The 22,702-nt window shown below is 32.3% G+C and overlaps 1 protein-coding gene across 4 annotated transcripts in view; it reads right to left on the bottom strand.

Moving 5' to 3' along the window:
- Positions 1-10,739: 10,739 nt before the first annotated feature.
- The window catches only part of ths (thisbe), a 170,839-nt gene continuing 158,876 nt past the window's right edge, over positions 10,740-22,702 (bottom strand). For 2 of the 4 annotated variants that reach the window (XM_089637085.1, XM_089637087.1), the window contains exons 5-6: positions 14,510-14,622; positions 10,740-13,890 (exon numbers count right to left, since the gene is read on the bottom strand). In XM_089637085.1, the coding sequence (XP_089493211.1) occupies positions 13,499-13,890; positions 14,510-14,622 (505 nt within the window). In that variant the 3' untranslated portion in view covers positions 10,740-13,498. The remainder of the gene's footprint in view (positions 13,891-14,509; positions 14,623-22,702) is intronic. The other 2 variants (XM_089637088.1, XM_089637089.1) reach the window with 1 other exon arrangement.

The following is a 22,702-nucleotide window of genomic DNA, read 5'->3' as shown; positions in this document are numbered from 1 at the left end:
TTGATTACCCATCAAGAAAACACTGTGATTACATCGATTGCCCCTCAAAGGCTGGACAATCAGGAGATCTGATATCTTATTCCCAGCATCTCTTTGATATTCAACGCGGATCCCTCTCACAGCATCCAGTGGCAGTAATCTTCATCACCCTTTCCTGGGAATAATGTTATCTCTGAATTATACAACATTAATCGAGTTAACAACTCGGGTGATGGGTGATTTTGCATTGCGTTTCATAGTGCCAATTCATCACGATATTTAACATTCACATTTCTTTTGATAGCGGTTGATTTTTTTTTGGATTAACGTAGGTAAGATGTATGATCGTCAAAGCATGACGGATAGATAATATATCAGCTTTTAGGCAAAGATAAAATCATTTATGTACTATGAGATATATTTTTAGGGAACATTCAAAATATGTGTAACCAGTGGGACATTCCATTGTTATATGACATTCGGTCAGACACACTAAAAATAATCTAGATGTGTATAACATATGATTTTTTGGCTCTGACAAAATGTAATATAACAATAAAGTAATTGTTAACGAGCTGTAAGATAGTACTATAATTATTAGTAATAAGCTGAGTACCTTTAATAAAATTTGCGGGTTTTCTTGTATACTTAAAAAAAAACAGACGAAAATACCGCAAATCACAGTTAAAAAGTGGATATTATTTTATGCTGATGAAAATCATCAATTGATAGAAAATGTAGTTAAGTTGAGCGCACAGTTAAATAGAGTGAGCTTTATTGGATACATTACCAATTTTCAGGTACTTGAATACCCAATATTAAAATTAGGATAGCAAAAAAAATGAACTAAACAAAGTAAAATACGTAACGTGTTGGGTAATTAATAAGCTAATTTTTATGGCAACATTTTGGGTAAATAATATCACCTGAAGAGTTAAACCACAATACGAAAGTACAACTACAGAATCTCTTTTAGAAAACCTACAAAAAATCAAAAGCATCAAAAGCATGCAATCAAAAATCAAAATCAAAAGCATGGTGAATCATCCCTGAAGTTAAAAGCATGCTCCATTTGCTCCCTGCCCAGCTCAGCCTCCCGCGCGTGACACGGTTGCGGGACGAGTTAGTCCTGCTGGCTGCATGAATAGCTCCATTTCACGCCTCCCAGAGGTAATTTAGAACCTCTGCCCTATATTTAGGAAGTTTTGATAAATCTGTCGGGAATAATAGTTTCGCTTCTGCGTTCGGATATTGCTATTATTGGTCACGTGAAATAATGTAGCTTTATTGGTACCTACCTACCGAATAAAAATCTAGCTTAGACTAGCTTCTAATAAATATTAAAATAAAGATGAATTACTTTTTATTATGGGGTTTTTGATTGCAAAGTGGAAAAAAGTTGTAAGAGTTTTTATAAAAATAATTTGTATGAAATATATGGCTTTTATTTATTTTTATCAAGTTTAATTTGTAGAAATCAATTTTAATTTTTTATATATTCAATAATATTATTATTAAGTTTATAAAAACAGTTTATTTTTAAACAAGTTCTGCATTCTGCTATGAGTTACACTAATAATAATATTATTGAATATTTAAAAAATATATATATTTATATGACTTTTGTCTGCATTATTAAATACTATTATTAAGCAGTATAATTTCGGCTGTGGATACGTAACATAACAAAATTAAAAAAAAAATCAAAATAATTCATATATTTTCAGTAATGATAGTGAATTCATGGGGCTATTTTTGCAATGCTCTTAGTTGGTGGTAAAAATTGGCAGTATAGTTGCCTTCCAATCAGTTAATCGAATCTCTTCCTTGGCACTTATAAAAAATCTGACATATATTTTTAATAAAAAAAATACATATACTCATTTCTTTTATTTTCCCGTAATTTTTCACGGGTCTGCAATAGTAATACATAATATAATATTTTCGGTCATATCCCAAAGCTTTCAAGTTGTGGGTCCTCGATTAAGAAAAGTATAGAGTGATATGACAGGTGCTCCAACACCGGAAATAAACCCTTCCATGTCAATTCCTTAATAATCGTATTATCCCAGAAAAGCTTTCACGAAGGTTCCCCTTTCGTGGAAGTATGTAATAACAACAATAAATAGATAAAAAGCCTTTTATCTTATGGTGATCGTTGGTACCATCATTTCATCCAACAGGAGATTTAAGGACATTAAAAAGTTAAATCGACAAAATTAATTTTACGTATGAATTTTTGTTATTATTGCATGGGTAAATATTAAAAAAAATCTAAATAAGTAGTTGAGTTGGCATCGCTTTTGTGTACCACTCAGGCGTCAGGAGTTCAATACATCGCTCGTTCATGGCTAAGTCATCCATTACGACACAAGCAACATTTTCCGTTTACTATGGTGGTAGCAGGAGATTTTAAAATATTGTCAGGTTATTCGTAACCAGGGAATGTTTGTCTGTCTTTAAAAAAAATGTGTATAGCGCGTCGCATAGGGTCAGCACAGTGAAAAACTTGAGTTATTACAATGGCGTTAGGTGGTAAAAACGGCCTTAAACTAAGCTTATGGTCGACTTTTACCATAGCATCGTTTAACATGTGAACAATAATCTAATTAGTAAGACGTAAATACTTATTTTTAATAAATAAATTATTTTGGCAACCCTATATGAAGTGCATCTGCCTTGATTGTTCATACCTGGGCATGACAGGGATGCAACAAATTGGCCATTAGACATTAATTTATTGCATCCTTTTAGGGAGGGCTCGGTGGGCACTTAGGTCTTTAGGATTCCGCTCCCCCCGCGAATGGCACACGTTGCAATTTTAGATACCGACCTTTATTATAATAATATAAATATCCCCTCATAAAATTCTGATAAATTTCTCTTACCTGAAAAATTATAAACTACTTATCATCAGGTAGGTAAATCTAAGAAGTGTGAATGATATTATTTTATTATATAAAAATTCGGTGAATTCTCTCCACTTTTGAGGAAAATCTTCATTTTATTGTTCCGATCCATGGAATTGATGGGTTTTTTAGGAATTGGATTTTTGCCAGTATATTAGATTAAAGATTAGGTTTGAGAGAATTTATATTGAATCCATACATAATCGACTAAAATATTTTTCCAAGAATAATACTAAGCCCTAACTTTTCCGCGACTTAATCTAGATATTCTTATTATACATACTTCTCTTTTATTGTACTATCGATTAAGATAAAAATTCTAATTGATTTCAATGAATTAAAACACGCCGACATCTTATGATTAAAAACATGCTGTAAAATAGGAAATAACAAGATTTGTTTTGTTCTCGCCGACAGCTTCCGAATCTTAACAATAATTCAAAACATCATACCCACTACAAAACATTAAATTCAGCATTTTCGACACAAATGTAAAGGTTTGAATTTTTTGCAGATGCAGATCAGCTCTTTTTCTGCCTTCGTGGGCGGTGATTCCTGAGAACTTCTTGCCCAAATGGGTAAGTTATATTTTGTCAAAATGAACCATGACTTTATACTGAGAACTTTTGAGAAGCTTGTTGAAACTCGGTCGAAGCCGGGTTGCAGCTACATTTAAAAAAAGTGCCACACATGCGAGTACTACTTATTTATCTCCCACTTTGGTTACTATGGTTACATTCGGTCCTGGAATAACTTTAAAAAAATAATGAGGTAGTCTTTTAATTTCCATGCAAGATGTCCAGGTAAAGGTCTGAAGAAACATAGACATCTGTGTTTGGGACAATGGGAAGGTATTCGTCTGTCACTGCCACAGAAAACATAACCGAATCCATTCAATGAAATACTGCCGCATTAGAAGCCCTAGACCAACACCTGCCGCTATATTATTTTAACCAATGATCATGTTAATTCGACTGATCCTACTACCGAAACAGTGGTGAAACGATAAGTGTACGGTTGTTGTACAAGTGTACAGCTTGCTAATGCATTATTTATAACCACAAATTTAAGGGCTTAGTCATTTTGAAGACACCCCAGCGACAGCTTACTGCTTTTATAATAATACTGAAGTATTTGACACGCTACCTTCTTTCCAATAAAATTAAATAAAATATTCATACTAGCAATTAAAGGATTTATTATTTTCGTTTAAAATATGCGGAAAGGCTAAAAATAATAGTTGTTCAGTACAAACAATCGTAAATTAACAAGCTGTGGAATTAGACAAGTAAAAAGTACATTTTTTAATTTATTTTATATTATAGAAACAAGCAGTTCATGATTTATACTGATGAAACAATGTACAGGAATTAGATATTTCATGATATGATTCCTTGTAATGTCTGCTAAGTTGTGACGTGAGCGGTATATAGGTGTGTGTGTGTGTGTGTGTGTAATGTATGTGTAAGTGTTTGTGTGTGTGTTTATGTGTGTGTGTGCGTGTGTGACTGTATGTATGCGCATTGAGCAGTTTATATTATTGATATGATGCCACGTTTGAATTTGGGCAGTGAAACCGAAAAAATGTCTATGTTTGAGTTTAGTCAAATATCATTTAGAGTAATAGATATGGATAAATAATAAAAAAAGCTAATTGACGATTGATTCATAGATAGCTGATTTTGAGGTTCAAAAGGTTCCAATAAATTTAGTTTGACATCTTTTGTTAAATAAATACTTTATTTGTAATTCTCCCGAGCATCGAAAATGACACAGTTACATTTTTGAAGTTGTTCATTTGGGGTGAATTTTCATCGTGATATTAAAATGTTAAGCTTCGTAACTTTGTTTCACTTTTAAAAATTAAGACTGGGCCAGCTATGTACTGTTAGGACGGGTTGTTTCGGAGAATTTGAACAATTCATCAAATTTCAACGTTCATTTTTAAGTTCTGTGAAAGATTTTTTCAAGTTCTGTTTTTATTTCAGTTTTGTCAAGCAACTAGCCTACAATGATATAATAACAGAACTTGAATAGGACTTTCACAGAACCCGAAAACGAACGTTGAAATTTGATGAATTGTTCAAATTCTCCGAAACAACCCGTCCTTAGTATCTTATTAGGTTATTTAAATCATAAAACTGAATCTCAAAAATAAACAATACGCATTTTACTTAGATAAGTAAAGCCTTCACATAAAACAAATAGGCTGTGGCAACTGTTCAAGAAGTCAGGTTAAGCTTAGAGGTAGGACTAGGACAACCTTTAAAGTAACAGTAATATTTGTTCATAAAAGCTGTTACATAGTGGGCAGCCGTTATTGGACTAAATTAAACAAATAATAAAAAACATACCTTTTTTAACCAGTTTATTTATGTCAACGGTTTACCTTTTTCGTCAGGATTAAGGTTAAGCGATTAAAAGCTAAATATAGACTTGTTTCTCGACGAAGGAAGGATACTCACGAAGTCGTTGTTGATCGTCGTGTTTAAATATTTGTCAAATTAATTAAATGATTTTTGATTCTGTTGAAAACAAACAGAACTGAATTTTCCTAAATTGTGTTTGTGCCTGGTCAACAACGTCCATAAAACTAAAAAAAATATCACAATTATTTCCATTTGTCAAATTCTGATTTATTTAGCAAATCTATAGCACATGACATAAATACACAAATTTACAGTGGTATCTATTCTAGAAATCAGAAAAATCTTGGTGATGATTTCATAATGTAGTGGAAACTATGACATGCATTCAAAGAAATAATGAATTTTCGCATATTTTTATGCATAGTACCACTTCATAGAAATGTAGTTATTATAAAGATCCTTGTAAACGTATGAACCAAATTCCACTGCCTGCGACTTTGTTGGAGTCCGGATCCGCCCGCGCCGTATTTGAACAATGTCGCTGGTCCTCTTTTGATATTCGATAGCGGTCCCCGGCTCTGCTCGGGCCCATTAACTGGTTCCAGGCCACGGTAGGTCCGAGGCAAACAACACTGCACTTGTCCCCGAACACTTTGTACGCCGTGTTCTAATGGACTCTAATTCCCGCTTGTTCAAACAAATAAACAAACAAACACTGCCAACAGACACTGCCAACAAACATGGACAGGGATGCCAATTAAGAACAAGAACAACTTCGTTTTGGGAACTTCTAACTTTTTGACTGTTTTTTTATAGCGTTTGTTGGAGATGATCTTATTCTCAACATTCATAATGTTTAATATTGAAACACTTTTATGGTTACCAAGAATCCGGTTCCTACCTAAATGGCCCCCTCCCTTGTTTTTGTTCAATTTCCTAAAAGTCTTACTTTCGAACAAAAGCATGCAAGAAGATTTGAAAAATAGAAACTAAAAATAAATGGAGGTAATTTATTTTTCAATGTTATTTTTGCCCTTGTTGCATTAAGTTGCATAATTATCGTAAAACATTACATATCAGCCCCAATCATCATACATTGAATAAATATTGTATATTATCGTTAATGATACAAAAACCGTTTGTGTTGTGAAACAATAAACTATATATCCTCAAACTATAGTGCCCACAGAACATACAAAACCAACATCAGAACTTCCAATTGAAGCAAGAACAACGAGGTAAAGGTATCCTTTTTCACTCCTATTTTTCCTTATTTTAAACACGATTGATTGATATTATTCTCTCGTTAAAAATTACAGTCCATTCGTCGAGTACCAATCGGTTTGGTACGCAAAACATACTTTTGGGAGTCTTTTAAGAGACATTATTACATTTGTGGAAATCATCACCTTACGAGCAAAAAAATATTTTAAGTAGTTCACTTATCTTGGGGTTCAAGATTCAATGCATTTCAAATGATGATACTCGTATTTTCGTAATCATTACTAAAATTTATAATTATAGACTTCGTTGTCAATTTAAGCGACCATTTGCACATTTTAGCAGGATTCACAAACGAAAAATAACTAAAGTAGTTCATTTTTTAAGCGTCCATTTCTTATTTTCTCACTGTGGGGCGTACTCTATTCCACATATTTACTAGGGTTAGTATCATGATCCGTCATGGACTGCCAACCTCTAATCCTTAAACATTTAGACCTCTTTTACTCCATTAGTTGAGTTTCCTGTATTCACCCTTCTGTCGGTGTCCTTATTAACTTTCTGATTAACCACTTGCTCCGATAAATATTTTATGGGTGATAGAACTACGATGTTAAAAATTGTGTTGGTTACCGTCTTTTAAAAGTACCCTCTCCTTGAACGTAATTAATTTTTATTTCTTTCCATACCACTAACAAAATATAAAAAGCAAAAGCAAAAGTTCCAGATTGACCAGTAGGCGTATTTGGCGTTGATGAATCGTTTATAGATATTTATAAATTTGCAACTGTAATATTATACATTTATATTGATAGATGAATGTTCACCCCTGCCTAATGGACCTCTCAGAGTAGACAGAGGCCCTCAAAAACCGATTTCCCCCTGTTTCAATATTGAGAGATGTCTTTTTTGGTCTGGCTCCTTCGCGACGTCATCTCAGAATATCTCCCGGCAGCTTCAACCCCTCCAACTGAAGTTCGTATTCCTTTATTGAACTGTTTTTTGTTTGTTTTTGTTTTCCTTTTCGTTTTTTTCACGTTCAATACGGTTCAGCAATGTTAAATGCTGCCAGTTCCTTATTTTTTCACTTTAAGTGAGATACCATCAAGGAAATGAAGAGTTTGGTTTGAATTATTCGTGTTTTAATGTACTCGCATTTATGCGATGGTTTAAACCATCGATATCAAAACTGTCATTTTTTTATAGCCGTTTTCTTTAGGCGTGGCTTTATTTCTTTCTCCACATTATATTTTTACTTTGAAATAAGATAAGATGAAAATATTCTTATGCCAACTGTTTGAATAGTTAATTAATTAAACATATTTACTATATTGAAGAAAATCTGTTGTCATTATCAAAATTTTGGAACGGTGAGCTCTAGCGTCATGAAAATTAAATACCTGTATAGAATGTTCAATTTACAATGTAATTTCTAACATGGGTAATAATATTTGAAATCTTGACTACCTAAAAATAAGACCACACCCCAAATTTGATGACTACAAAACTGAATGTAATAAGGATGGACTGTAACTGATCACCAAAAAGGTTTCTCAATAATATTAGGCTCCTGCTTAGGTTGCTTGATAGTCACGGAATTGAAGGGAGACAGCAGAACACGAGATGCTGAAAGCCTTTTCCAAAGGCCGCTAGGACTCTTGATGCCCTCCAGGTTGTATCACCGTTGAGGATAATGATGAAGCTTGCGTATTGCTTAAAAAGTCATAAAATAAATAACTAATTACATCAATTATTAAAATCTTTTCATTTCTTATCTCAATCCCATAAGGTGTTAAACCTTTATATTTAAACTCACCACTCAATTCAGAAACTTACAAAAGCATAACTTTTTAAAATAATTCAACTGATCGGTAACCAATTTAACCCATTCAGACCGCGGGAAAATAAAAAAAAATGTTAAGAACCGTTACGAAACGTGAGTGGATGCAGTCGCTCAGCGGGGGTCGCGCTCAGCGTGCTGCTTATCGCCAAGCGCATCCTTCACGGCAACCTTTACACGTAATATCATAATACAATTGATAATTTCAACTTAGTTTCTACTTTTGTGATCGCTTATTGTTTTTAACCCTTTATACGACAAAAAAATACCTGCCATGCAAAGCATTATCACAAAGTTTATGAAAATTAAGTGCAATGTCGATTATTCCAGTCAGAGTTTTTTTATGATTTGGATTAACCGTGATCTTGTATTGAAGTTTTCAGTAATTTAATTTTATCGAAAATATTTCTTGAAATCTCTGAAAGTCATTATGGTGTTGGTTATAGTGAAGCATTACAAATGTGCACCATTTAATTTATACAAAAAATGAAGTAAGCAGATATTATTTCATTAATTTTATAAGAAATGCTACAAAAATGTTTGTCTTTTGATTTTACACTTACATAGATTATTTGAATATTTTTTTAAATTTTATTGTTTTGATTGATCGCGTTTTTATTTTATCTAGATAAAAATAAAGCCTAGGCTCACGTGTCTCCCAACCACCGCGGATAATCGGAACACAACTATGATATTATTAAAAAATAGGTTATTTCAGTTTTTTCCCCATTTTGTCAGGTTTCATTAAAAAAAATCACGGTGTTGCTTATCTTAAATAATTTATTTTAAGTTAATAATCAGTAAAAAAAGAACACATCAGACGTCTCTAACAAAGCTGGTAGTAAAATAAGTGTAAAAAGTGTATGTAATCGAGTTCCTTGTATTTTGATTTTTTTAAATCTTATTAATTAGTTAATTAAGTCGAAGGTTAAGAGGATTCGAAGGGTTAAGGGGAAGTTCTGAAGAACCCTGTGGACCCAAGACACGAGATGATTTGTGGCTTGAGATGAAGCAACTTGTACATGTACAGAGAAAGGTTCTGGCAAGCCGAGTGCAGTATCTTATTAAGTTTCACGTTCCTTGCCGTTATTGGGCAATTCAAGCAACTAGTTTTTTTTAGTTTTCAGAGTCAACTTTATCCCTGCTTATTTGATCAGGGGCGTAGCGATGATTATGCTTCAGGGGGAAAAGAGGGGAGGCAAATATATATTACTTTTTTCATCCCATCTTTGTGACTAACCTTCAGGCGACCGGCTTGGACCAGGGCGCTTTGAATGTTTCCTGTTTTAAAAATTATTGATGATTCTCACCCATCCGAAACGGACATTTTCTATGATATTTTTAGTTAGCAATATAATTTCTAAAATGAATTCTTGATGTTGAAAGTATCCGATACCGAAAAAATGTGAGTTTAGTGTCAACTATTAGCGAAGAACCACACAGATTGTCCACAAGCTAGTGAGAAGTACCCCATATGTCCAAACCTCGTTACGACCTTGTATTGGACAGTACCACGAAGGTTACAAAATTCAAACGATTAAGTAAAAAAAGTATATCATGGTTGTTGGAAAATAAATGTATTTATGTTGGACAGATTTGTGAAGGCTGCTGAGTCATTTGATTGCGATAAAGAACCCCGTTTCACGTGATTAATCCATAAAGAAATGAACCCCTCACTATTTGTATCAGGGAAATAAGAATTTACTAGGAACTTGATAATTTTAGTAACTTCTTATGTTTTTTTGTGTAAAATAACATTTCTATAAATATGATCTTCAGTGGAAAAAAAATCGTATAGTATGGGTAGTCAAAAATTAGTTAGCAACAAAAGCAACTTAATTAATGAATCTCACACTAAAGCAATATTAATAGACATCTCTCAATGTTCATCTGCTTGAAATCATCGTCGTTTTATTTAAAATGAATGTGACTCCCAACTTTGCTGGACTCGTAGTGGAATATCTCGGTCATGTACATCTTATTATTTGAATACTAATTATTTACCAGTAAGTGGCTGAGTTGGCATCGCGTCTGGGTCCCAACAATTTCTCAGCTGGCTAAATCCTCCATCACATATAAGCAAAATTTTCTGTTTCTGTGGTGGTAGTAGGAGATATCCAAAATACTGTCAGGTCATTCGTAACCCGAGAATTTTTGTCCTTATTTTAAAATAAAAGCAAAATTAAAAGAATTTATTATTTTACATTTATCGCGACATTGGGTGTTTCGATTTCTATAAATAAAATTCTTTCGATTATTTAAGCATTCGAATATTCCGACAAGGATAACTTAATTTTCATGACTAGTACGGGTTGTGGGATGTAATGGTAAACAATATAATAATAAATAGTTTTTAGCAGAATTTCACCTCTTCGTTTATTTCTCTTATTTCAATTTAAAGAAATTGCTTCCTCAGACTCGGAATGTAAACAAGTACAATTAGATATATCTTCCACAGTTATATAATTACATTAAACTTACTATTTTATACATACATAATACATATAATAATAATAATGCATACAATAACTAATATTACAGTTATAGTTTCATAATTTAATTTGCCAAACGCATTATGGCACAGATCTTAAACACATGTAAATAGCATATTTAAGTAAAACCAAACAAAGAAACTGAATTTGTGGACTAAAAAGTAACAATCGAAAGTTGGAAATTGGTAAAAGTCAGATGAAGTAAATACTTCAATAAAACTAGTATTCGATTATTCACGATTTTTTATCGGACAGTCACATAAAAATGTGGTTGATTATTCTGTTTATAACGTTAATTCGGTACTAAGATGGAAATAAATAGTTAAGGATATGTGCAGATTTCAAATTTAAAAATTAATTCCGCGTGTTAAATACTACAACTGTTACATTTACAATGTTACGAAAATGTATTTGTATAGTACATGTGAAGGCTATTAGAATTGTTCACAGGGGAAAATGATATTCTTTGAATATAAATTATGATACTAAAATTTCTACGATTTGAAAGGAAAACATCTAGGGTTAATTGGGATGTAAAGTTTACTATTAATGTTGAAAAGTACTTGATTATGCTACTAATAATGGTTAGCTAAATCGATTTTGAAACAATTGTGCTAAATGGGAATATAACTAATCGCCATCTCAGTACCAAATTATATTATATTATCTATCAAATGAGGCCCAGGTTTTGAAACAAACTCTAAACCATCGATGAAATAAACGTAATTAACAATAATGCTTATCTCAAGGCAAAGTTAACACATTACTATCAAAATAATATTACAGTGTTAACATTTTCTTTTCTGGATGATTTTACATGCTAAAAAACATTTATGGTTAAACAGCGAAAAATCATTTAAATTTTATGATTTATTACATAGAAGAAAGCTACTTTATTTATATTGTGAAGTTACTGGAATGAAAACGTATGTTTAATTTTACCACTAAAGATAATTAGGTTCGTTAAATTAAAGCTTTTCACATAACTACGATTCATGCAACGAAACGTATCTAAGTAGTGAAGTTTTAAGTACACGCAGTATTTCTTCAGAGTTGTTAAATAAATATATATATATACTATTAGTAATATTGTTAAAAGTTACAGGGTCTAATGATAATGTTAATATTAAATTTCACATAACAATACATTAATTTATCATTACGTACAATTTTATTGCTTTATTAGTTTTCTGTTTAGCTTCCAATACATGTTTTCATTTGTGGATAATACAGGAGTGAAAATCACAAAAGTGAAATTTAGTTAAAAACAAGGCATTCAGCTTTACATAAGTGAAGCCTTAGATTTATATTTTAAAGGAGCAACCTTCATTCTATGTTTGTTAGATAATTTCAAGGCCTTATTTAATTTTGTTTATAAGACGTAAAAAACACATTTTTGAATCCACAACACATTAAAACTGGAAAAATTACTATGAATATCAATATTAATGTCAAAGTGTATTTTCTTTATTGCTTTTGAGTATTTTTTTTCTTTCTTCAATATGTGAATACAAAATCGTAAGCAAATAAAAGAGAAACTTTATACAAAGCTATTTAATTCACTTATTGTAATTTGAAGCTGTTCAGGCAAATAACTACTTTTAAGAGGTCAAAGAAATCTATCAAAACTAAATGATTAACTCGTATTTAGTAGACGGGATCCAACAATTCATTGAAGGTACAATAATAAACGATTAACTAACCTCACTAAATACCGGAGGTAACATAGAATGATTGACTCAAGATCTAATGTGTGAATTGCTTCAATCAAATCTGATTAACTTACAAGCTCGAGCCCCATCAGTCACAGACCTATACACTTCCATAAATAATGCATGAATGAACACCGTTGACATAAAAGTATAGATTCTCAGTCTCGTCACATTCGACATTCGACACTTCGACACATTTCTCTAAGGCAAACAGAGGACTTCGGATGCTGGCCGCGCTCGGCTCGTCCCCTCTCATCTCGTCTGTCTCTCTGTCTTGTTTCATCTGCCATCTCCCATCTTCCATCCACTGGTGTGGGCCGAGCTACCTGACAGCCTCATGAGGAATTTCACAATACACATCGAGAAGCAAACACCTCATTTGTTAACAACAAGCGACCGAAGGAAAGCCCATCTATTATAGGTTAACCTTTAAAATCAGTGTGATAATACTGCGCAATAATATACATCGATAATAAGTTATGTTTTGTATTAGAGTTCAGTTAAATAAAATTATTAATATAATAAAAGAGTACATTTGAACTGCACACATACTTCTATATTATGTATATAAGCGTATTTTTATATTATAACCGTATGCAACTAGGCACTAGGCGAGTCTGGGTTAGGCGGCGGGTTCGCCCTACACTACGCACTGGGAACTATCCCGATCGTGGAACTTAAGCGCACTTATCTTTGACGACAACTAAAAAACGAACCACTAAAAGCTGTGACTCAGGTTCTTCAATCGCCGAAGAACCTGGATTAGTGCGCCGATCGTCAAACTGTCCTGTCAGAGGTTACACTGCTAACAGTGCCAAGCGTTCGGCATCAACAAAACATTGCACTTTGCATCATCCATGACGCTACTAGAAACAATGAAGCATAACTCAAGCTTAAGGTCTTGTCCACGTGCCTTCATCTATTTGACTATATAACTGTACGCGGCTGGCGTAGGTTCCCTGCAGACCACGTGGTCTCATAGTCGTTGTACTTGTTGTACTTGTTCCTTGCCCTGGATTTGGGGTGGCGATGCTTGGCTGCCTGAATGCGAGGACGCCTGGGGTGGTCTTGATGAGGACGTTGCTGAATGGCTCGCAGTTCTGCACCCGCCGCCTCGGCCACCTTGTTGTTGTGCTCGCCGATGTCGAAGGCGGACTTCGTGAACTTCAGGAAGTTGCGGCAGTCGCGCATCTCGGCATTTCCCGCCCTGATGAGGTGGCGCGGCTTGAGTTGCTCCCCACTCAAGTTGAAGGTGATGAAGCGACCCTTCTGCGCTACAGACTCGTACGAGTTGTAGCCCGAATAGCCCTGTTCCGTCATGTTCTCGTAGAATTGGCAGCGAATCCTGTTCAGTGCTTTTTGTTTGCTCTGCAACAAAATATTAAGTATTAATATACGGGATTGGTTCTATTGACAAGGTACAAACTATTTGATGCAGAGGTGAAATGGCAGTGTGGAGTTGGAAGAGGATTGGATCAGGATATAAGACATGGGAACTGAAGTGGTGTGGAGAATTCGTGAAGGCCAAATCACACTCTGGGATGATATTTAATATTGTGTTGATACGGGATAAACAAAATAACACTACATTATAATGAAGTCATAAGCGCTCTAGGAAATGCAATTGTTATAGCTAAAGTCTAAGATCACAGAGTGTAAAACCCTCAACATAACGAATCTGACACTTTGGACTCCGCGACCCCACCCGGGTGCTTTATCAATTCATTACAAACAGCAAAATGACAATAGACAACTATCGTTCCTTGTATAATATGACAATGTTCATTCACTTCTATTAGGTAACAGAACTAAGACGATATTTTATAATCAGCCGATTTGCTTTTCGGCGAAAAAAAAATCCACCTAAAAACAGCGGAATTAAATTGATTAAAAGTAAGTACATACACTCATCAGTAACCTTAAATCCCCTGTCAAACTCTACATGGCTGTGATTAAAGTAAAAATTTAGGATATTATTTGTACTCACTATTTTCAAGCCAACAAGTTTCCACTTCTGATTGTAGCAGAGGTATCGCTTCACTTCCGGGGCGAATATCAGCAGCTTCAGATGCCAGTTTTCCGTACTTATGGTAAGGTTGTCTGTGAAAATGAGACAAAAAGTTTTTTTTGTTAATATTGTTTAAGAGGTACATACATTTATAATTTTTCGAGCAGCATTGGCTGGATGGTGTAATATTGCTAGCAGAGAAACGAAATTTGAAAATATTTAGAAATGAAAGTTTCTTCAAGACATATTTGCACAACATTTTTTCGTTATCATCTTTAGCATCCCGAAAAATGAAGAAGGCTTCATGAGCGAGGAAAATTTGTGTGTGTGAAGTAAGTGTTAACAGTAAACAGAGGTGAACAAATGTGAATTGAGGACTTGATTTTTAAAAACATTGTAGGTTATGATTTGGAAAACTTGCAAAGTTTTTTATTTATCCGTGACTTAACGAATTACTCATGCATATGATCTTGTCATATTCGCAAATATGCAAAATTAACACGTCTTGTTTAAATAACATAAATCAAAGGTCATTTTTAATTTAAGGTTATACGGTCAAATTAAGCTGTTGTAATGCAAGTATTTGTAATGTTTTAAGAGTCAATTTAGTGTTTTCAGTTTACGGAACGAAATTCGTATTAAATCAAGGTTTTTTTTTGTGACCCCATAATTTTCATTAGTTCCTTTGAATTAAAATACTATTAGATCTTGGTGGACATGTCAAGATATTCTGAAAAATAATTTAATGAATTTTTATTCCATTGGATGAAAGAAAGCGTGTTTCTCAAAAAAAACATACCTCTAGTATAATTTCATAGAAAGCAACTTATCGTTTATGATTACATTTATGAATCCATCAAATTATTTAGTATAATTTGTCGCTTTCTGGTTACTCTTGTACCTTAACTTCCCCATTGCTGAATATTTATTATCAACTAAAGTGACTAATAATTATTCAGTCCACCCATTTAAAAAAAAAACTTATAAACATTCCATTTATTTTATTTTTTATTTGTAAAATGCCTGTACCGGCTAAAATATTTACAATTAACTAAATAACTATTGTCTACAATTTTCCATTAAGAACTATTCTATAAAACTAATTTCAATTGTGGCTTTTTCTATCTGTCTGTAGCTCCTTTTCAATAGAACAAGATTCATCATCATTTTCCAAATTAGGAATCTTGTTTTTTGTTTGAATAATTCAGACAAGTGTTAAAGTGCGTACATATCATATAATATATGTAACAATTGTCATCTTGAAAATTGGAACAGATCTTTGGATCACAAACACGGCATAGTAGCCAAAAAAAAATCATATATAAAGAAATGTGTGCTTAAAAAATGAGACAACAAATAACTGAAATAACCTGTCAAACTAACATAAAAAACAATTTATTTATAACCGAACGATAAGTAAATAATATCGGAGTAAAAATAACCCATTAATTCGACTGTATTTTTATATGAGCTATTACGACTTTAGGGCTAGATTCAAATGTCTAAATCGTGTTCATTTTATAGGACCAGTTACTTTTAACACCTTATATTACTATCTGTGTTGAAACAAACGGTCGGCGCGATATTTAACACCTTAGTTGTTTACAACTTCGATTACATTTTTATATCTTTTCTCTCAGTTTTTATAACTCCTCGCCCAAGTGGGACATGACTATGTCAATATCAGGTACATTGAAAACCTTTGAATAATAATTTATTAGTATGAATAAACGCATTGGTTCCCTTTATAGTAATAAAAATAAATAGTCATAAAATTGAACCGTTTAATTTTAAACGCTTCCGTCACGCATCGTAATGAAACGTTTATCTCATAAAATAGTGTCGTAAATTATTAAACAGAATCTTTTCAATATTTTTACTGACCCGGCTATTCATCTCGAACGAGAACTTGTTCAAGTGTGTAAATGTACAAAATTGTTTTATATTTGTGTTTGCGCAATAATACCTATGTTTAATTTATTATTATATACTAGCTGGAACCCGCTACGCGTTGGTGTGGCTTTGTCTGTGCAGTTAGGGAAACAATAGCATGTGTTACTTTTACGTCCAGACGCTGTTTTTTTTTAAAAAAAACATGTTTGTCTATCTCATGTAACATTTATATAATTTAGGTATATAAAAATATACACGAATTTGAATGTAACATTGTGTTAAAATTTCAAAGCAATCGGTCAAGAGCATTCGGAGATTGAAGATTTTGAACAAAACAACATTACAATTTTTATTTTTATAGATATCGTATATAAATTTAAGAGTATTTGGGATCAATATTTATTTATTTATTAAAATTATTATAAATGCCCTGATGGGCTATACATGATTAACTGCGTGGTACAGTGACCACAAGCGTATTGTTTATATAACAAAAAATCATAGTATGTAAGAATGGAGAGAAAATAGAAACAGGAGAAAAATGGAAAAACAAGTTTTAAAATTGCAAATGGTATAAAAATAATAATACCGGATCATAACATATAATATTTAGGTGAACAATAAGGATATTCAAAAATGTGCAATCCGATGCTCCTAAATAATAATATATTGTCATTTAAAATATACATAAGAAAACAATGTGTTGGTATAAAATGGAACAAATTTTAGAAATCGCTTTGCAAGTTTATGCATCTAGCGTTGCAAACAAGTTTATGCCTCAAACCTGTCAATTAAGTTGTATATATATATATTTATATTATGTATTATTTATATATATATATAGTTATAGTTAATATGCAAAAGAACACATCAAGTAAGGGGTATCTAATCTATCAATCCGTAGCGGGTTAAACCCCGGCGTGCGCAAGTAAATTTTATTTAATCAGTTGTGTCACAATTTAATCATAATATATATAATTGAAACGTTGCTTGAAATGGCATCGCCCGTTTTTGGTGACCAGATCCGAATGGCCAGGTAATTACCCACATTCCCTGTCTCAATATCCTTCCCCTCCCCACTACCTACCGCATTACAACATACCCCCGATTGGTGATGCCATAGTCCATAGGGAGCAGTTGGAACTTTTGCGCGATATTGACATAAAAATAAATAAAATGCTAGATATGATTTAATTGCCTATAGAATCATATGTTATTTTGTCTTCCATATTTATTGGCAATTAAATGGTCACACCAAAGTTCTTTAGCTCACATTTAAAATGTCATGTTATTGGCATTGATATTAGATTGAGAAAGCTGTGTATTTTAATGACACCAGAGCACACAATTTGGCTATGCTGCTTCGTAAAACAGATTTGTCCTTCATAAAATACTCTTCAGCGATATATTACACTTATGTTAGAAAAATAATTAGTTTTCTCATATTATCATTTCAGCTCTTCTCATTAAAGCAGTTTTCGCTAGTCAGCTATTTGCTGCTGTGACAGGAGTTAATCGATATTTTTAAATAAGACTTCATTTAAAAATTGGGCCGTAATCCGTCCACGGCCGCGAGTTGACACCACTCCCGCACAAGTGGGCCCCTGAGAGTTGTTTGCCCGGGGCCGCACTAGAGGCTGTTTGCTCTCGGCCGCGGCCCTTGTTTGAACAGCTCTCAGCTCCGTACCTTCCTTGTTCCACTTCCCGACACTTTTATCCAAGGTTTGGGATAAGCCAGGGGAAAGGGGATCCTAACACTCATTATTTCGGCCTTAATATAAAAATATACAAGATTTAATTATAATTTTCCTTCGTATGCAAAAGTACGAAATTTTCATAATTAGAACTAATGTGTTGTAAAAAATTCAAAACCCGTTTTCAAATCGAGATAAGCGTTTAGGTATGAACCCATCAATAAAATGCTTTACTATACGATTTTATTCTATTTACGAAAATATTTTTTTATTGCGCAAAAACAGAATTTTTCCGTATTCATCTTGATCAAGTTAATGAAGGAATTTCCGGTGTTTTTTCACCTCTGCTGGAAGATCCGCTGAAACCTTTCTTTCAATAATAATTATTTATAAATAAACATAAAATCATATGTTTTAGAAAGAAAACAATAAAATATGTTACTATCGCTCATCGGGGTACAAATTTTATGTTTTAAAGCTAGACTTTCAACTTAGTCTTGTAAATCCCATATAGTGTCCGAAATGATTGGTCATTTATTTAAAACTTATGTATTTGGTGAGTACATAAGTGTTTGGTGAGTTTGGTGAGTAACAAGACGAACAGGTAACAGGAAAATAAATAAATTAAAAAACCGCCCTAAGCTAATGCAATACGTAAAAACTTTTTTTATTTCTAAGAAGCAGTCAGTTTTTCTAAAAATTTTATAATACATACATATTATGAGTTTAAATAAGGTTTAGTTGAAGTTGGTTAAAGACATTAGTTAAGAGATATAATAAAGAGTAAGCATTATGTTTTAATCACAGTAGCCTATCTACACAAATGATAAATATAAATAATAATTTTACCGCTTTAAGAAACAGAATCGATTTTAAATATCTATGTGGAGTCCTATTTTCGATAACAGAATGATGTTTGAAAGCTCCATAGCTCATGATGCAAAATATGTTGCACGCATAAATTTTTTGCGTTGTCCTGTACATACGAATGCTTTGAAAATTGCAGACCTCCCCGTTCGAGGTATTTGTGGCTTTGTACAGTCGTGTGCAGATTATTAGCCTGCATAACAAATTCTCGTTTTTTTTAATTTATTCAGATAATTGTTTTTAATTCATTAAAGCATTGTTCAATCACAGTTTTTTATTTTTATATGGCAACCATGGTTTCAAGAGTGATGGAACATTCATGCACGACTAATCTCCCTGCCACAACGCTATAGTCGTCCACAAATTTCGTCAAGATAATGAAAATTCCAACGTTCCCATGACCTGAAAATAGCGCCAATATGAACCCTATTGAAAATCTATGGTCGATTGTGAAGAAAGAATTGAAGAAGAAAAATATATCCACTCACCGAGGAACTCATTAATGCATGGCATCATAACCAAGAAATAAATAAAAAAAACTGCTGCAAAACTTTTGTGCACATTCTTCCTAATATTAAATATTAAATATTAATATTAAAGACTAATATTAAATTGCTTCAATAACAAAATGATGTTCACTAAATACTAGATTCATATATTTGAAGTAATTATATGTCATTAAAGTTTAATAATCTGTACATGAAGTCATACATCTTTAAATAATGATAACATTTTATGTAAGTATAGTCGAAAGTTGTAATAGTGGTATTATGTTGAATTTTAGATATTTATAATATAAAAAAAAACTTTGTAGTAACAATATATTACTTTAGTTTAGATTTTAGACTATTTATTGATTTGTGTTTTTGCTCAAGGCATGTTATATAGGAATGTTTTAATGAATTGGGTTCTGTGCTTAAATACTATAGACAGGTAACAGGGTCTATTTCAGAAAACAGATGCTTTAGGTGGGCTATGAGAAAAGTTCTAATAATTTTATTCGGCTTCAAATGTGGACTATTTGTTCAGTAACCGTTAGTCAGAATGAAGCTTATATTCTGCTTCAGCATAGTTCATTTCACAGTTATATTGACTCTACCGTAGCTTTACACCACTCGAGTAAATATTGAAGTGTTTGCCCGCTGCGAGAGTAGAGCTTTTGCGGCCTTTGCGCCGTTCAAAACCCACAATCAATAAAATGAATGAAAGTTTTTTGAATAATAGATGCCTGAAAAACAAAGGCCATGCACCATTGTCAAGGCTTCGATATGTGATTTTCAGAGAAAGCTATCAACTTATGTAGATATGCCTATATAATAATATCATTGTATCTTTAGGTAAGCGAATAAATCATCACAAAGATAATTCATCACATCTTTAAAAAGTTATATAAAGTCATGGAAAGTGATGAAACAAAAACTTTATTGACTGGGTTATGTAGGTTAGGTTAGGTTAAGTTAGGTAAGGTTAAATTTTTTTTTCATCGTTTCTAATGACTTTATATCACTTTTTAAATGTGTGTTGAATTGTGACTGTGTTGATTTATCATGGAACCGTATCTTCAATGTATTGACAAATAATTCATTTTAAAATAAACTATAAAACGAAAACACCAATATTCCCCCGTATTTGTATAATATTTAATTAATTAATCCAATGTGTTAAACTGTAAAAAAAACTTGAATTAATTTACAAAAAAGATTATTCAATTGTTTATTTGAGATCCTTATAACGTAGGTTTTAACTCACATCTAATACAATTCGAACTCTCATAATACAAGTTATAAGGTACAATAGAAGTAATTACATCAGTTAGTTGACATTAAAGTACTCAATACTTAATACCTGCGGTGTAAATTAGTTTACATCCTCGTTATTATATGAGATTTTTCACGAGTTTTACATTGAATTTAAAATATAAATATTTTTTTTTCTATCTAGTTGTTCTTGCCAACACTTTGTAATTCGGTGCCATTTATTTCGTAAAATGTAATCCCACCAAAGTCTTGGAAAATATCTTAAAATTAATTAATTGATAAAACATGACCTTTGTGAGCTGAATCTAAGACCAAACAAAATTCATTATCGCATTTCATGCTTGAATACACGAAAACTTTAATTAATACTTTCAATAAGCATTATTTAAAAAACAATTTAGATATAAATAAATATTTTAATAAAACGTTCAAATACGATAGTTAAATTATTAATTATTTTTTATGGGTTTAATAATATTTGTTGAACACATAGAATGTTGTAGACACGAACATGGTTTATTTTGAAAATTATTAGTTAATTGTAATGTTGTTTGGCTAAAGGGTTCCATGATAACTCAACACAATGACAATTCAACACACTTTTAAAAAGTGATATAAAGTCATTATAAACGATGAAATTTTTTTTTAACCTAACTTAACCTAATCTACTTAACCCAGTTAATAAAGTTTTTGTTTCATCACTTTCCATGACTTTATATAACTTTTTAAAGATGTGATGAATTATCACTGTGATGATTTATCCGGTCACCGGCTAAAGTTGTATTGTTTTTGGTGTAGGTAATTTTATTAGTTTTGTTTAGAACAAACTTAACACTGTCACTAAGTTACTGCTAGTGAAATTGATTTGTTTGGGACAATATGACGTAAAAATATCAGCTGATGAAATATCGAGGATGTATTATAAAATAAAATGATAAACGGGTTTTATTAACCCCGGTTAATTTACGTTGAGTTTTTAATGATATAAATTTTAATGGCACGTTTAGATCTTATACAAAAATTGCTGCCAATTAATTTGCCCAAAATATGTTTAACACAGATTTCGCTTGCGTAAATAATGTCTACACATTATGTTGGCACTCGTTTAAAAAAAATGATTGTTTATTATGTATGTTCGAGAAATATTGATAGAAATGTATACTACTTTAAAAATAAGGGGCTTTCTTCGAAGTTAGAGCTTCCACCGAAAAAAAGTTTATTTTTATTTTTTAGAAGTTTTAAGAGTAATTTTATACTGTTTTGTACAATGCACGTGGCCTAAAAGATAAATTTGTCGAGGAGCAAAAACTTTGCAAGAAAAAGATTTAATCTGAAAGAGGCGCTGCTGATGAAGACGTTAGAAATATTTTAACTGGATATTTCGCTTTGGCGGGAGATAAATATTATACGCAATCACTGACAGGGCCGAATTAAGTAGGAAACTCCCCAAAACAAATTTTGTAATTTCAATTTTTTTACTGCCGAGACAAAACAAACGTTTTGAAATGCTTTTCTTCCCGATTTGAAAATTTTGATGTGAGTCAATAAGAAATATTCCATGATGATTTAAAAAATACCAAAATGGAGAAGGAGATATAAGCAGAGAGATAAAGTTATTTGAGGAAAGTAAAACGGAAAAAATGATTTAGCCATAGCTTATTACTGTGCAATATGCAGTATTAAGATTACGATAATTTTCTATTTTATTTTATTCTTCCAAAAATGACCGGATAAATCATAACAATGATAATTCATCACATCTTTAAAAATTTTATAAAGTCATGGAAAGTGATGAAACAAAAACTTTATTAACTGGGTTAAGTAGGTTAGGTAAGGTTAGGTTATTTTTTTTTCATCGTTTATAATGACTTTATATCACTTCTTAAAAGTGTGTTGAATTGTCACTGTATTGAGTTATCATGGAACCCTTCCAAAAATACTGCAGTTGGCTTTATTTCTGT

Source organism: Hesperophylax consimilis, chromosome 11 (genome assembly GCF_061612785.1).
Source record: "Hesperophylax consimilis isolate HC1 chromosome 11, BYU_Hcon_1.0, whole genome shotgun sequence".
NCBI lineage: Eukaryota > Metazoa > Arthropoda > Insecta > Trichoptera > Limnephilidae > Hesperophylax > Hesperophylax consimilis.
The sequence above is the reverse complement of the archived record's forward strand: the minus strand, read 5'-3'. Positions and strand labels throughout refer to the sequence as shown.